The sequence below is a fragment of the Glandiceps talaboti genome, chromosome 1 (assembly GCF_964340395.1).
Source record: "Glandiceps talaboti chromosome 1, keGlaTala1.1, whole genome shotgun sequence".
NCBI classification, from domain to species: domain Eukaryota; kingdom Metazoa; phylum Hemichordata; class Enteropneusta; family Spengelidae; genus Glandiceps; species Glandiceps talaboti.
This window is the reverse complement of record NC_135549.1, coordinates 8,570,168-8,583,460: the sequence shown is the minus strand read 5'-3', so window position 1 is coordinate 8,583,460 and position 13,293 is coordinate 8,570,168. Positions and strand designations below refer to the sequence as shown.

The 13,293-nt window shown below is 36.5% G+C and overlaps 1 protein-coding gene across 2 annotated transcripts in view; it reads left to right on the top strand.

The window, feature by feature from the left end:
* LOC144441340 (protocadherin Fat 4-like) overlaps positions 1–13,293 on the top strand; it is a 39,367-nt gene that overhangs the window by 12,938 nt on the left and 13,136 nt on the right. For both annotated transcript variants that reach the window (XM_078130898.1, XM_078130906.1), the window contains exons 9-19: positions 303–399; positions 1,046–1,308; positions 1,711–1,813; positions 2,371–2,634; positions 3,364–3,603; positions 4,345–4,503; positions 6,667–7,452; positions 7,596–7,911; positions 8,353–8,459; positions 9,248–11,296; positions 12,795–12,917. In XM_078130898.1, the coding sequence (XP_077987024.1) occupies positions 303–399; positions 1,046–1,308; positions 1,711–1,813; positions 2,371–2,634; positions 3,364–3,603; positions 4,345–4,503; positions 6,667–7,452; positions 7,596–7,911; positions 8,353–8,459; positions 9,248–11,296; positions 12,795–12,917 (4,507 nt within the window). The remainder of the gene's footprint in view (positions 1–302; positions 400–1,045; positions 1,309–1,710; positions 1,814–2,370; positions 2,635–3,363; positions 3,604–4,344; positions 4,504–6,666; positions 7,453–7,595; positions 7,912–8,352; positions 8,460–9,247; positions 11,297–12,794; positions 12,918–13,293) is intronic.

Genomic DNA, 13,293 nt, shown 5'->3' with positions numbered 1-13,293 from the left:
GTAATTTTCTATGTTATTCCCAATTTCTACAGTGCTAGTATTGGAAACCAACAACCTCTGTCAATTCTAATAAACTGAATAAACATTTTGAAACTAACGAGTGTACTTCTCTTTGGAGTACGTCTAAAATTGACAATACTTATAGTCGATAATTAATAATTACTATTTAAAAGTTCAAAGCCGATTTTATATTCATTTGAAGTTGATGGTTACATAAAGTTTAGTTAAGAGTTAAAAGTTTTGTTTGGCCGCCTGTTTCGTGTTTCATGAAAACTATGAAGTAAATGTTTTGCGGTTTGCAGACAGAGGAGGAACAACCTGTAGGAACAACCGTCTTCACCATTTTAGCCACTGATGACGATTTCGGGTCACAAGGAGAAGTAGTACATTCTATCATCGGTGAGTACAGTAAATCACTATTTGTGGTACATGCAAGTGAGAACGGTTCGACCATTGTCTGCATCTTTTTCCATATCTGTTCTTTGATTTCTCAAGTTCAAGATGCATTGTCCGATCAACAGTCTTGTTCTATTCTCACTGCCATGTGTAAAATGACAATTTTATCCGGTAGGAAATACAGTTTAAATGCCCTATGCCAGTAAGCAGTAATCAGATTTGAATACAGAAAATACAGAAATCGAGATTAGTAAAGTTTACAACCCGAACTGTAAACGGTGAACAGTCCTAACATCAATCGCTACATGACAAAATTATTTCATTTGATTACGGACCAGTCAATTCTTTTCCATTTGTTACTGTCGATTGGGTCAAAGACCCACTTATTCGGACTGGACTCTTGACGATGACATTTGTATTTCAAGTAACATCACAAGTCATCTTGACTTATCAACGAATGCACTGACTTAAATGTGTGTATATCGAAGCCCGCCCCCTTGCGGTCAGAAGATGGACTGAGGCTCGTGTGCCCTTTAGTATTGTCGTCATCTGAGAACTTAAAAGTTACGAGAGAAAAAAAAAGTTGGACGAAATCAATCGATGAATTGATAAATGAATTTTAATTTATCGTTCTTCTCTTGTCGAGTAGATGGTGATATTAATGATAATTTTAAGATAGACCCAGCATCAGGTGAAGTGACAATTAATCGAATGATAGACTACGAATTGAGCGGTGACACCATCGTCCTGACCATTTTGGCTGAAGATAAAGGCGTGAATCCTACACGATCAGCATCTATACAGGTGACGGTGGCAGTTACCGATAAACCAGGTGATGGCGTGATCATCTGTATCCCACAGTCAATAGTTGTCGAGATTTCAGAAGAATTCACAACTGCAGCGAATGCACCGGTAAATATAAATATAAATGTGATGATAAACGAGGAAGAATGATGTTTTTTCTTCTGTTCAACACAGCGAGAAATGTTGTCTTGAACTTGGCTTGTATTACCCAGGGATATTACCAAGGTGATAAGAGTAGCAGTAGTAGTTTCAATATATAAACAATGTTCTTTGAAACAGATATAGAACAATATATGTTATCTGTTTCATCTTGGGAGATGTACTGAGATAAAACAATTAACTATCTTGCATCCCACAGGAGTTGACGATGATATGAGGTGACACAATACGTTGTCTTCAGGATTGCTATAGTGTATTATATACATCAATGATGGTCTTTATTTATTGCTTTTTTAGAGCTGATATCACGATCACACCATTGCTTCAGATGTTGTACATTTTTCTCACTAGGTAACTAAAGTCAATTGCACATATGCTGATGGTTCCTTAACATACTCAACAACATCCACAGTTGTTAACGTTGACACATCAGGTGTTGTAACACTGGCAGCAGGTAGGTAATTAAACATTGGACAACATTATGTTACTGTAGGAAAGTGTTGATTAGAGAATGATAAGTGTTAATTAGCATATAAGATTATTACGAGGTCAAAGCAACAAGCGTCCAAGAATAACCCATGTACTTGTAATAGTATCTGATAACCATATCACATTAAGTTTGATTCCATTAATCGTAGGCGGCCCTTATACGTCTCATTTTCCCCATTGCAATTACATGTAAAAGTTTTCATATGATAATTTAAATATACTACATCAATGAATGATACCTTTTATTGTTTATTCATTTATTTACCTACAATCCAAAGGCATTGTCCAATAACAGGAAGACGGTTCAGTGTTAGTGCAGTACATTGTTTTATCTTTTACCCGAACCCAAAGTACCCGGGGAAAACCTGCGTTGTTCGATAGAGTCAAACTGAATGACACTCTTCTTACTTACACCGTGGTAAATCTAATCAAATCCTGAATGTAGTGGTGAGAGGCAAATGGCTTAACCCCTCGGCCACCGACAACTCAACATTCATACATGTATTTTAATGTTTATTACAGCTATGGACTATGAGGTTGAATCTCACCCCGTGTATCCCATAGAGATAATCGTTACCGATCCCGTCAGTAGCGATAGTGTGTCAGTGAACGTGATAGTAAACCTGCTGCCTTCCAACGACAATCTTCCAGTTTTCTCGGCTGCTAATTATCCACAGAATATTCCCGAAGACACGATGGTTGATACTGAATTGTTTGATCTATCAACCGTAGCAAGTGACGATGACAAGGCTCCTCATGACATCATAAAATACAGTAAAGTCTCAGGTCAGTGAAGCACCTTATCGATCTTTGTTTTGAGTATACAGTTCTCTCGACTACTGGTACGCATTCAAAGAATTTCCCCCGAGATACGTCAGTTGATAGTAAATGGTTTTATCTTTTACCCGAAGCGCGTGACGATAAGGCAAAAAGAAAAAAAATGTTGACCCAATACCAGTTTCAAAATATAAATGAAGTAGATCAACAATAAAATATATGCATATTAAAGCGTTCCTCAATCGTTAAAATTACAACAAATATCCAAATCCTGAATGTGGGATAAAAATGAAAATTTCCAGAATCTGTTTGAAGTAAACTACGTCTTTACGTCTTTATGGTCAGGCCAAATATGAACGATACTACATCTTGTCAAATTCACCGAATAGCATCACACAAGCTTGGCAGCCAATATTTCAAAATTAGTCAGTAAAGGGTGATTATGTATTTAATTGTTATTTTTGATGGATCCTTGTGCGAAAGAAAATGTCCTTGTTTTTGAGCCATGCTTTAACATAACGTAACAAAATGCCATTTTACAAACAGTATTGTTTTCTTAAAACTTCTTCCACGACTATGATGTATCTTAGACTAAGAAATTCATTAGTTGAAAATTAATGTAAATTATACACATTTGAATTATCTAATTAACGACCCTTTGTTTGATAATTTGCATCGATTGCAGTAAATGATTGGAGACCACTAATTAACACAATATGTTGACTTTACACCCTTCAGCTACCCCACCATCTGGTTTATCCAAATTCGCACTGGATCCCCTCTCTGGTAAACTCAATCTGATAAGTCCATTGGACAGAGAAACTGTTGATAATTATGAACTTATAGTAAAGGTAGTTGACGGTGGTGGCGAATCTGCAACTGCAACACTTACTTTAACCGTTGATGACGTCAACGACAATACTCCAGAATGCCAGGATTATGCTTTCAACGTTGAACAATTGGAATTTGATACTTATCGTAAGTATATTTGATATTTATCAATACAGGTAATCTAAATCATTTGATATTGCTACTTTAAATACATCCACACCAAGACACGCTTACGCAGAGATTTTTTTCCCAGTTGACTGTGTCATTTTCTTGTAGTGAATAAACATCAAAGACTGACAAATTAAAATGCTATGAAATGAAAGATTATATTATTAGGTGACCTTCATTTTCATAGAAATACTCGCAGCAACATCGGAACGATTGTTGATGTAACTTAGTTCACCTTCTTTATCAATCGAGATAAAGCGTCGTTGGGTATCATAAACATAAAGTTGACTCAAAGAGTTCGCTTTTCTCATACCTTCTGGATTTCAGAAAGACAAAATGAGCACCCTAAAAAATAAAATAAAATTATAGCGCCAACAGCGTTGTAGCAACTGTATAGTTTATGTGTCATTTGAAAAAAATGCTTATCCACTTGCCAACCTAGCTGTGGTTTCTTTTGCAATATGTATCATCATTTTTTCGTTGCTATGGGCATAGACTAGTTGCTAGGCATATATGTGTTCATTTGCCGAATGTTTATCTATTTGCCTGTTCCACTCTGTTGTCACCTTTGTCACATACGCCATCATTTGGGTTGTTGTTATGGGCTTGGTCTTGTTGCTGGGTATATATGCACTCATTTTTTGTCTATCCACTTGTCTATTAATCCCTGTCGTTATCTTTGCAATATACACCCTCATTTGACTTTGCTATTATTTACAGAAGCCTTTATAGCCGTGGCTGCCTCTGACTTAATGTGTAGTGATCCTGATTTAGGTGTAAATGGAGAATTGGAGTATATTCTGAATCAGATATATCCAGACGTTTCCAGTGGAGAACCTTTCGTGTGCAATCCGGCAAACGGGGAAGTACAGCTTAACGGTAATGTATCAATGAACATGTTAATGTTTTGCATCGTTTGTTGTACACATTATGAATCTTTACTAGAGCTAACTTCACCAGGTAGATTCCGTGTCTCGTAGCTCAGATGGCTAGATCATTCTTGCTAGTATTCAGGGGAAGTGTGATTGACTCCTACACGTTACGTGTCACTTTCCTTTCCTCTCCTCAATTTCATTTCGTTTCATTTTGGTGAGTTTTATTGAAAAAGTAAATTTTGGAAAAAATCTTTGCGTCATGCATTCATTGTCCTCATCGTTTTGGTAAATCTAAGTTGGTAACCCTTGGACATGGACCCTGTGAATCAACTTAGGTTAACGTTGGAGGCTAAAGATTAATGAATTGACCTCTCACCTGCAGAGGAAGAGAAAGGTACACACTTGGACGACACACGGAATCGAGAAATTGAAATGTTAGCGCTTAAGTGAAGATCCAATAATACTATGTAAGGCTTTTGATAAGGGCCATAAAACTACCGTCATGAACAAGAATGAGTATAAACAGAAACGTGAAAATACCAGATAACAGTAGATGCTGCCACAAACTATAGGCAGTGGATAAATACTACTGTCATTAACGAAAGCACCATAAAGGTGATATAAGCTGCGTATGTAACTTACTCATGTGAAAATACTTTCATAAAATCTTGATTTAATCATTTTAGTGTAATGTTAACGTTGATGCACGCCTTCTGTGACATTACTATTGTCTTCTGGCATTTTTAGAATACTGATTGCATAACAGGGATTGCCTCGACATTTTTTCATACGTATGATAAATTACGTCATCCTAATACCATCACTTGCAATTTAGTCAATTGCAAGTGATGGTAAAATAAACTTCTAGAGTGCGAATACCTTTTAAAAATGCAGCAAAAATTACATCCCGAAACGTATCAACTCAGTTTGCGTTCCATTAATTACACAAATGCAATGTATACAACGCGTATCTATGTCCATAGAACCACGAAACATAAGTCTGCTGATATTTGTTTTGTGAACCCATGCCCAAAAGTTTCAATAATCTCATCATATTCTAGATCTATTACGCTTTGATTGATGAAACTAACTTGTCTTAAGAATTCTACACAGAGAATGAAATGATTCGAGCATATTTCATATATTAAACTTAAAAGTAAGTTTTGAAAGGCTGGAAATATGTAACAAATTGATATATATATATAATTATATATATCAAATTGAAAATGTACACAAAAGTAAAATATGTTGCTGGTTTGGCTACAAATAAAGACTGTGTTTAATCATTAAAGTATAAACCAATGAAAAGTAGAATCTCACTTTAATGTGGCAGGCTTATATGTGATCCAAAAACATATGAAGGCAATCTCATTGGCAGAACTGAAAGTGCAGGTGAAGAAAAACAGAGACTGAATATAATCGCTTGAAATGAAATCGTGTAAAATATAATTAATTGAAACGGAAGAATGAAAAAACACAGGCAGCATTACACATACAGGACGTAAGTTTACATTTAACGACACACAACATTACACATACAGGACATAAGTTAACATTTAATGACACACAACATTACACATACATGACATAAGTTAATATTAAATGACACACAACATTACACATACATGACATAAGTTAATATTTAATGACACACAACATTACACATACATGACATAAGTTAATATTTAATGACACACAACATTACACATACAGGACGTAAGTTAAAATTTAACGACACAGGCACAGACTGCATTACAAAATCATACAGGGCGTAAGTTAACATTTAACGACACACAACATAACAAATACAAGACGTAAGTTAACATTAATGACACAGACACACACAGCATTACACATACAGGACATACGTTAGCATTAACGACACACGACATTACACATACCGGACATAAGTTAAAATCTAGCGAGTATGACACACACATACGGGACTTAGGTTAACATTTCACGACACATACGGAACATAAGTTAACATGAACACAATACATTTAACATGATACATGAAACGTATATTATTCATGACTGTCATGTGACATACTAATTATTGTGTTTTAGTTGTAATTAGTCATGAACAGATGTGTGTTATTGCTTCTTCTACATAGCGTGATAATAACTTATATCAAACGTGTACATCTTTTCTTTCATTTGTTAGCTGGAGAGGTTCTGGATTACGAGGCGAATGCAAATCATCAATACAAATTAGAATTGGTAGTGACAGATAAGGCCACTAGTCCTTTGCAGACAACGATTGACATAGCGGTAACTGTCCAACCCTTAAATGAACACTCACCTGCATTTTTGACAACTTGTGACGTAACAATAGACGAAGAACTTCCGATTGGTTCTCTTGTTGTGGACTGTGCTGCAACAGATGATGACTCATCAGATTCACCTGATGGTCAAATCGTGTACGAGATCGTTTCTGGGAATGATGATGACTTCTTTTATGTTAACGAAACTGGCTACATTCTAATAAAAAATATAATTGATTTCGAGACAGCACCAAGTTCCATGATATATACCTTGAATCTGAAGGCATCAGACGGGGCCTTGGTCCCTAAAACAGCCACTGTGTTGGTTACAGTCACAGTTGAAGACTTAAATGACTTTATTCCCCAGTGTACGCCATCAACCTTTGCTGAAGATGTAGATGAAGACACCACAGTCGACGTAATCGCTCTTGACTGCAGCGACGATGATGCTGAGGATACTACTGTTAGTCTTATGTATACTCTCGATGAGGATTATGATAACAAATTCGCAGTAACAGCAGCTGGAATAGTTCAGGTGGTTACAGCAATAGATTTTGAAGTTGACACACGCTTCTATGACCTTCAAATTTTAGTGTCTGATAAAGGATCCCACACTGTCACCGTAAAAGGAACTGTCAACATTCAACCCGTGAATGAAGAAGCTCCAGAGTTCACTCCCTCTCCAGGTGAGAACTTCGACAAGTATTCAAGAATATTACATGACAAATTTCCTTTAAATATCGACAACTTTGAGTGTGAAACATGATAAGAAATATCTACAATTTATATCGCTCTGTATTAATATTTTATCCGTTCATTGTGCCAACAGACTTCGAATTCAACGTAGATGAAGATATACAAGTTGATTCAACAGTCGGTACAGTTACAGCAACAGACCCTGATTCGTCAGATAATGAACACGGTATTGTAAAGTTTCGTATCCCCTCATCGTGCAACTGTCCTCAATTCCGTGTTGACGACGTCGGTAATATCACCTTAAAGGAGAGTCTAGATTATGAAACAGCTACAATCCACATAATTACTGTTGATGCATCAGATTCTTCAAATACTGTACAAGCAACTGTGACAGTGAACGTCCAAGATGTCAATGACAATCCACCTGTATTCGCTAATACATTATACAGGTAGGGTGTAATTTGAAACTTTTTCTACTCTCGTATTAATTTCCTAGTCCCGTTTACATTGCAATATGAGAAGGGTAATCGTATCAATGGCATAATTGAATGATGGAAGGCACAATAAAAGTCATATTGTAAAAACAGTGTACAGAAACGTATCATATACATGTACCAGGTAAATTTAATGCCAACTCCTGAACACACCACGATGCAGCCTTTATTTTAGTTTTACTGTGACTAAAATACGAATGTGATAGTTACTATTCATAGTGTATTGTTTTATTTGCAAGGACACGGGTCTGAGATGTAATTGTACAATCGTGAAATATGAAATATGAAACAAAATACTAAATGAAATGATCCATTCTATCAAAATGAGCTGATAATTTACCCATCAATTTATTTACAATATAAGACAATAAGCAAAGTTTGATTATATCTTTTCAGTGTTAATATTCCAGAAGATCCTTTTTCGACGTCAATTTCATATGAGACTGTTGAAGCAACTGACGCGGACGACGGAGACAATGCTGTACTACTATATGTAATCACAGGTAAATAAGATACATTGTCTTATTTGCGCTAGTCATTGAATGGATATGATAAACTATACATGGCATGTAAACTGTGACGTTTAGATTTATTTGTATAGAAATGAGGGCATGTTTTAGCCAAAGACAAGATTCGTGACGTTAGATCAGAATACAATCATATGTGCCAACATTTTCATGGGACCAGCACCATGAATCAACTCTAAATTTGATTCTCAAAAAAGGTGATATTTCTTACAGTTTATCAAACGCCATTGTCTATTTCTCTCTCTTCATAATTGGAAACTATGGAGACAATTATTCACATTATCACACAATTTATTCCGAATTGTCGTAGAAGATTAACGTTTTAAAATATATCAATTGAGTACATCGTTCATTGCTATTGGTACATTTTGTGAATGGATAGACAGTAGATGATGAATTTTGCAATCGATAGTAAATGAAAACCCTACCTTAAAGTTACCTCTTTTATAATAATGAATTGTTTGAAAATGAGTTTTTATCCAAATTGAGAAATTGATATATTTTTCTTCGAATATTTAATTGTAGTGCAGTAACACAGTGACACGTACGATGGGGGGGGGGAGAGCAAAAGGCCGGGGGGGGGGAGAGAAGTACTGGGGCAATGGGCTTGCTTCCGTACGATACATGTAATTAAAACTGAATGAACGAATGTATGACTGAATGAATAAAGTAATGAAAATGGATGAATGAATGAATTACAATTCAAACTAATCTTCCCTCCGTTCTCTGTTTCTTACATTTATATGCACCTAAATCTAAATCAGAACCAGATCCATCTCCTTTTGCCATCGACAGTGCGTCAGGAGCCATAACAACAGCGCAGTCATTAGATTATGACGACCCATCAACACAAGTGTATCGTCTGGTTATCGAAGCACGTGATTTGAATGGTGCTGCTGAGTACAAATCTGCAACTGCTATTGTAATTGTCCATGTACTAGCTGTCAATGAGTTTCCACCAGCATTCATATCACCTGTAACAGCAGTAAGCATTTCTGAATATACTAAAGTTGGTCAACCCGTTCACCAGGTAGCTGCTGAGGATGATGACTGGGACGGGGGACTAGATGGACAGTTCTTCTTTTCACTCAGCCCTGGTACAACTTTCATGATTGATGAAAATACAGGGGTTATCCGACCAAAGGTGCCACTGGATAGGGAGACTGCTGACTCATACACTGTTACTGTTACTGTTACCGACAGGGGAACACCGGCTGAATCCGACACCGTAGACATAGATTTTACCATAACAGACGAAAACGATAATAAACCTGTATGTGCACCAACGCAGGTAACAATCACCAAAGCTGAGGACAGTGCCACAGATACTCTCCAAGATATAGGTGCAGGATGTAGTGACACTGATGATGGGGTGAATGCTGAACTTTACTATGTGATCGCTGATGTAGATGGCAGTCCTAGCAATCCACTGTTTTCAATCAACAATGTTGGTCTATTGACACTCGATTCCACACTGGACTATGAAACAACAGAACGTCATACTATCACAGTCCATATATATGACGGAGGAGCGTCCCCCCTAACATCCACAGTCGTTGTTAATGTGATCGTGACTCCCGTAAACGAGTTTTATCCTGTGCTAAGTCCATCAGTTGCAACAACCATAGACATACCAGATAGTACAGTAATAAATGGTGTTATATTTGATGTGGATGCAACTGACCAAGATGCAGGGGAAGAAGTCTTTTTCAGTTTTTCAACCACAAGTTCACAGTTTCGCATTAACAAAAGAACGGGAGAAATTTATCTAATCTCTCCAGTAACAGCAAGCGACACATATTCATTAAATGTCCAAGCAGACAATGGTGCAAATCCTGCTATAAAATCAACATCGATGACCTTGACCATAAACGTTGTTTCAAGTGACAATAATCCACCAGAATTTGATAGAAGAACGTATTTTGGTACAGTACCTGAGAATGCTAGCCCAACTCAGTCAGTTGAAGCCTTAACGGTCACAGACCCGGATGGAGATGAAGTTACATTGACCATAACAGGCGGTAACGTTGGCAACGTGTTTGGTGTAAATATAGATGATGAAGTCATCATTGCTGATTCTGCGAACCTAGATGCTGAAACACTTGATAGATACACCCTTACTGTCAAAGCAGTGGATGATGGAATACCTCCTCTCACAGCGTCTACGTTGGTCATCGTTGTCGTTACATACACCAATGACTACGCTCCACAGTTTTCCCAATCATCATATACAGCATCAGTGTATGAAAATGAACTGGCCGGCACAACTGTTATACGAGTGACAGCGAGTGATGATGACGATGGGTCAAACGGTGATGTGAAGTACACGATAACATCAGGTGATTTTGATACCTTTGAAATCGACGAAAAATCAGGCGACATCGTCGTCATAGATTCCCTCGATGCTGAAATAATCAGTGTTTACACTTTGAATGTGGTTGCCTCAGATGATGGCGCTACCACATTCACAGACAGTACAGTAGTAACAATACATGTACTGGATATTAATGATGAAGGTCCAGGCTGTAATCCAGACTTTGAAGAGTTTGATGTACAAGAAAACACACAAGTTGGCACAGTCATTGGTAGCATCAGTTGCGACGATGTCGGTGGAGGAACACATTTATCATACTATATTATTGACGGAAATGATTATAACACATTTGAAATACCTATGGTACATGTTCCAGATATAGTAGTACGTTTTACACCTGACTATGAACAAAAACAATCCTATCAGCTTTTGATAAGAGTGATTGATGATGGATCACCTCCGATGTCTTCTACGGCCACTGTGTATGCCAATATTCTAGGTGGGTATAAAATGAAAAATAAACATCTCTATTCAGGAAACGTTTCCACTATGTTTCATTTTACACGTTTTTGTTTTATTTTTTAAAGTGTTTTTTTTGGGGGGGGGGGTGCGGGCGTTTTGTCGGGGGGTGGGGGTGGGGGTGGAGTGCAATCAAAGTGTGTTGCACGTTATATGGCTCTTGCAGTAGTGTACCTACTGGAGCCTATTCAATCATCACCTGTCAGCTTTTACTCAAACCTGGTAGTTAGAAATGACATTTAAATGGAGTGATATAATTTAGTATAAACACTTGAAAGTTTAGGAAATCTTTATCATGCTGTTAATCGATCTAATAACCTAAACACAAGAAGATGTTTTATAACTAAAATGATGTAGGCTTGGTGTTTCACTCATGGGGCATTATAGCTAAAATGATGTAGGCTTGGTGTTTCACTCATGGGACATTACAGCTAAAATGATGTAGGCTTGGTGTTTCATTCATGGAGTAGACATAGGCATATTTCGACTCTAGAGTAACACTAACAGAAACACAATAAACACATTGAATAGTGATAAGCATTGGTATTCTTTCACAGTTCAGTAAAACCAGGCGTCTAATAAAAACATCACACATGGACTTGATGATTTTAATGGCTGAAGTTGTTTAATTTCTAACTGGTAATCAACATTTAAACCTATATAATTGTTTGTTTTGCATTAGAAGTTGTCTGTGGGTGTGTGTCACAAACGTATTAAAATGTCATGTTACATGAGTGAAACACCAAACCTACATCATTTTAGCTGTAATGCCATAAATGGCAATTAACAATATACTACAATAGACTAAGTGAGCTTTTATACTTTATGTATACAATGTATGTATAGTCGGAGTGACAATATTGAAACTCCCGTGTCACTTAAAGGTGTATTTTAGCTGAAACTACTCCATTTATCATTGGCACTATATATAGCTACATTGGCAAGTCGCGTCCATGTTTCAATAGTCATGTGATTCATGAAACTTCCTTCATGGATGAAGAATGAACCATTATCAATCAACTATTACATGTACCTGTTATCTTCAAATTAATTAACCTTTGAACTTTAACCAGTCAAGAAAATCTTATATTTCTTATATCAGACTTTTATCGTGCGATTATTTTGCAACACATCACGACGTACAACATGTTGCATGAAGTGATGGTATCATGTATGTGAATATTCAAACGGGACGGATGTACATGTATGACAAGTTGATATAGCGTACTCTACAAGGTCTTTTTCAAAAAACTTTGGTTGAGACGGTAGTTTTGTATATCTAAAGATGGATGATTGTCCAAAACATTCAAATTAGTAGGTATTAAAAATGAAAGTAGAATGTGTATTTCTATATAAAACTGAAATACGTTTAGGTACCAGTAAACGTTGTGAAATGATAAAATGGGGCACATTTAGCTATGATGCATTACTTATTCGACATCTGGATAAAAAAAACAGTAATCAAAAATTTATTGCAGGTGTGAATGAGTTCAAACCACAGTTTTCACAGAACCCGATTAATGCACCTGCTTCGGAAAATTTGAATATTGGGGCAACTATTGTTACCCTGTCTGCTTTTGATGATGACTTTGGGAAAGATGGTGAGTATTACATTGTAAAATTGATTTAACACAAAAAAAGCAATCACTAAAGTTAAAATGCGAATGGACAACCAAAACCAAGATACAACACACCTACATGTGTACGTCCCTCAAAACCATGTTTATGTTGATTAGTTTAATGTTTTCAATGTACAAATTCAAGTGTTTAGAAAACAATTTGTGAGCAATGTGTCCATATACCTGATTAGGCCAAAAAAGCATTGTTTTCTGGTCAGGACAGTTTGTCTAAAATGATTTTTTAAAAATTATTCTCAAACCTGTCACTCAGTCTACTATTTATGGCAGTTACTCTTCTTTTTATTTAGTACTTTAGAGCAAGTATGTACATGTATGTGGGGCAGATGTCATTTGCCTG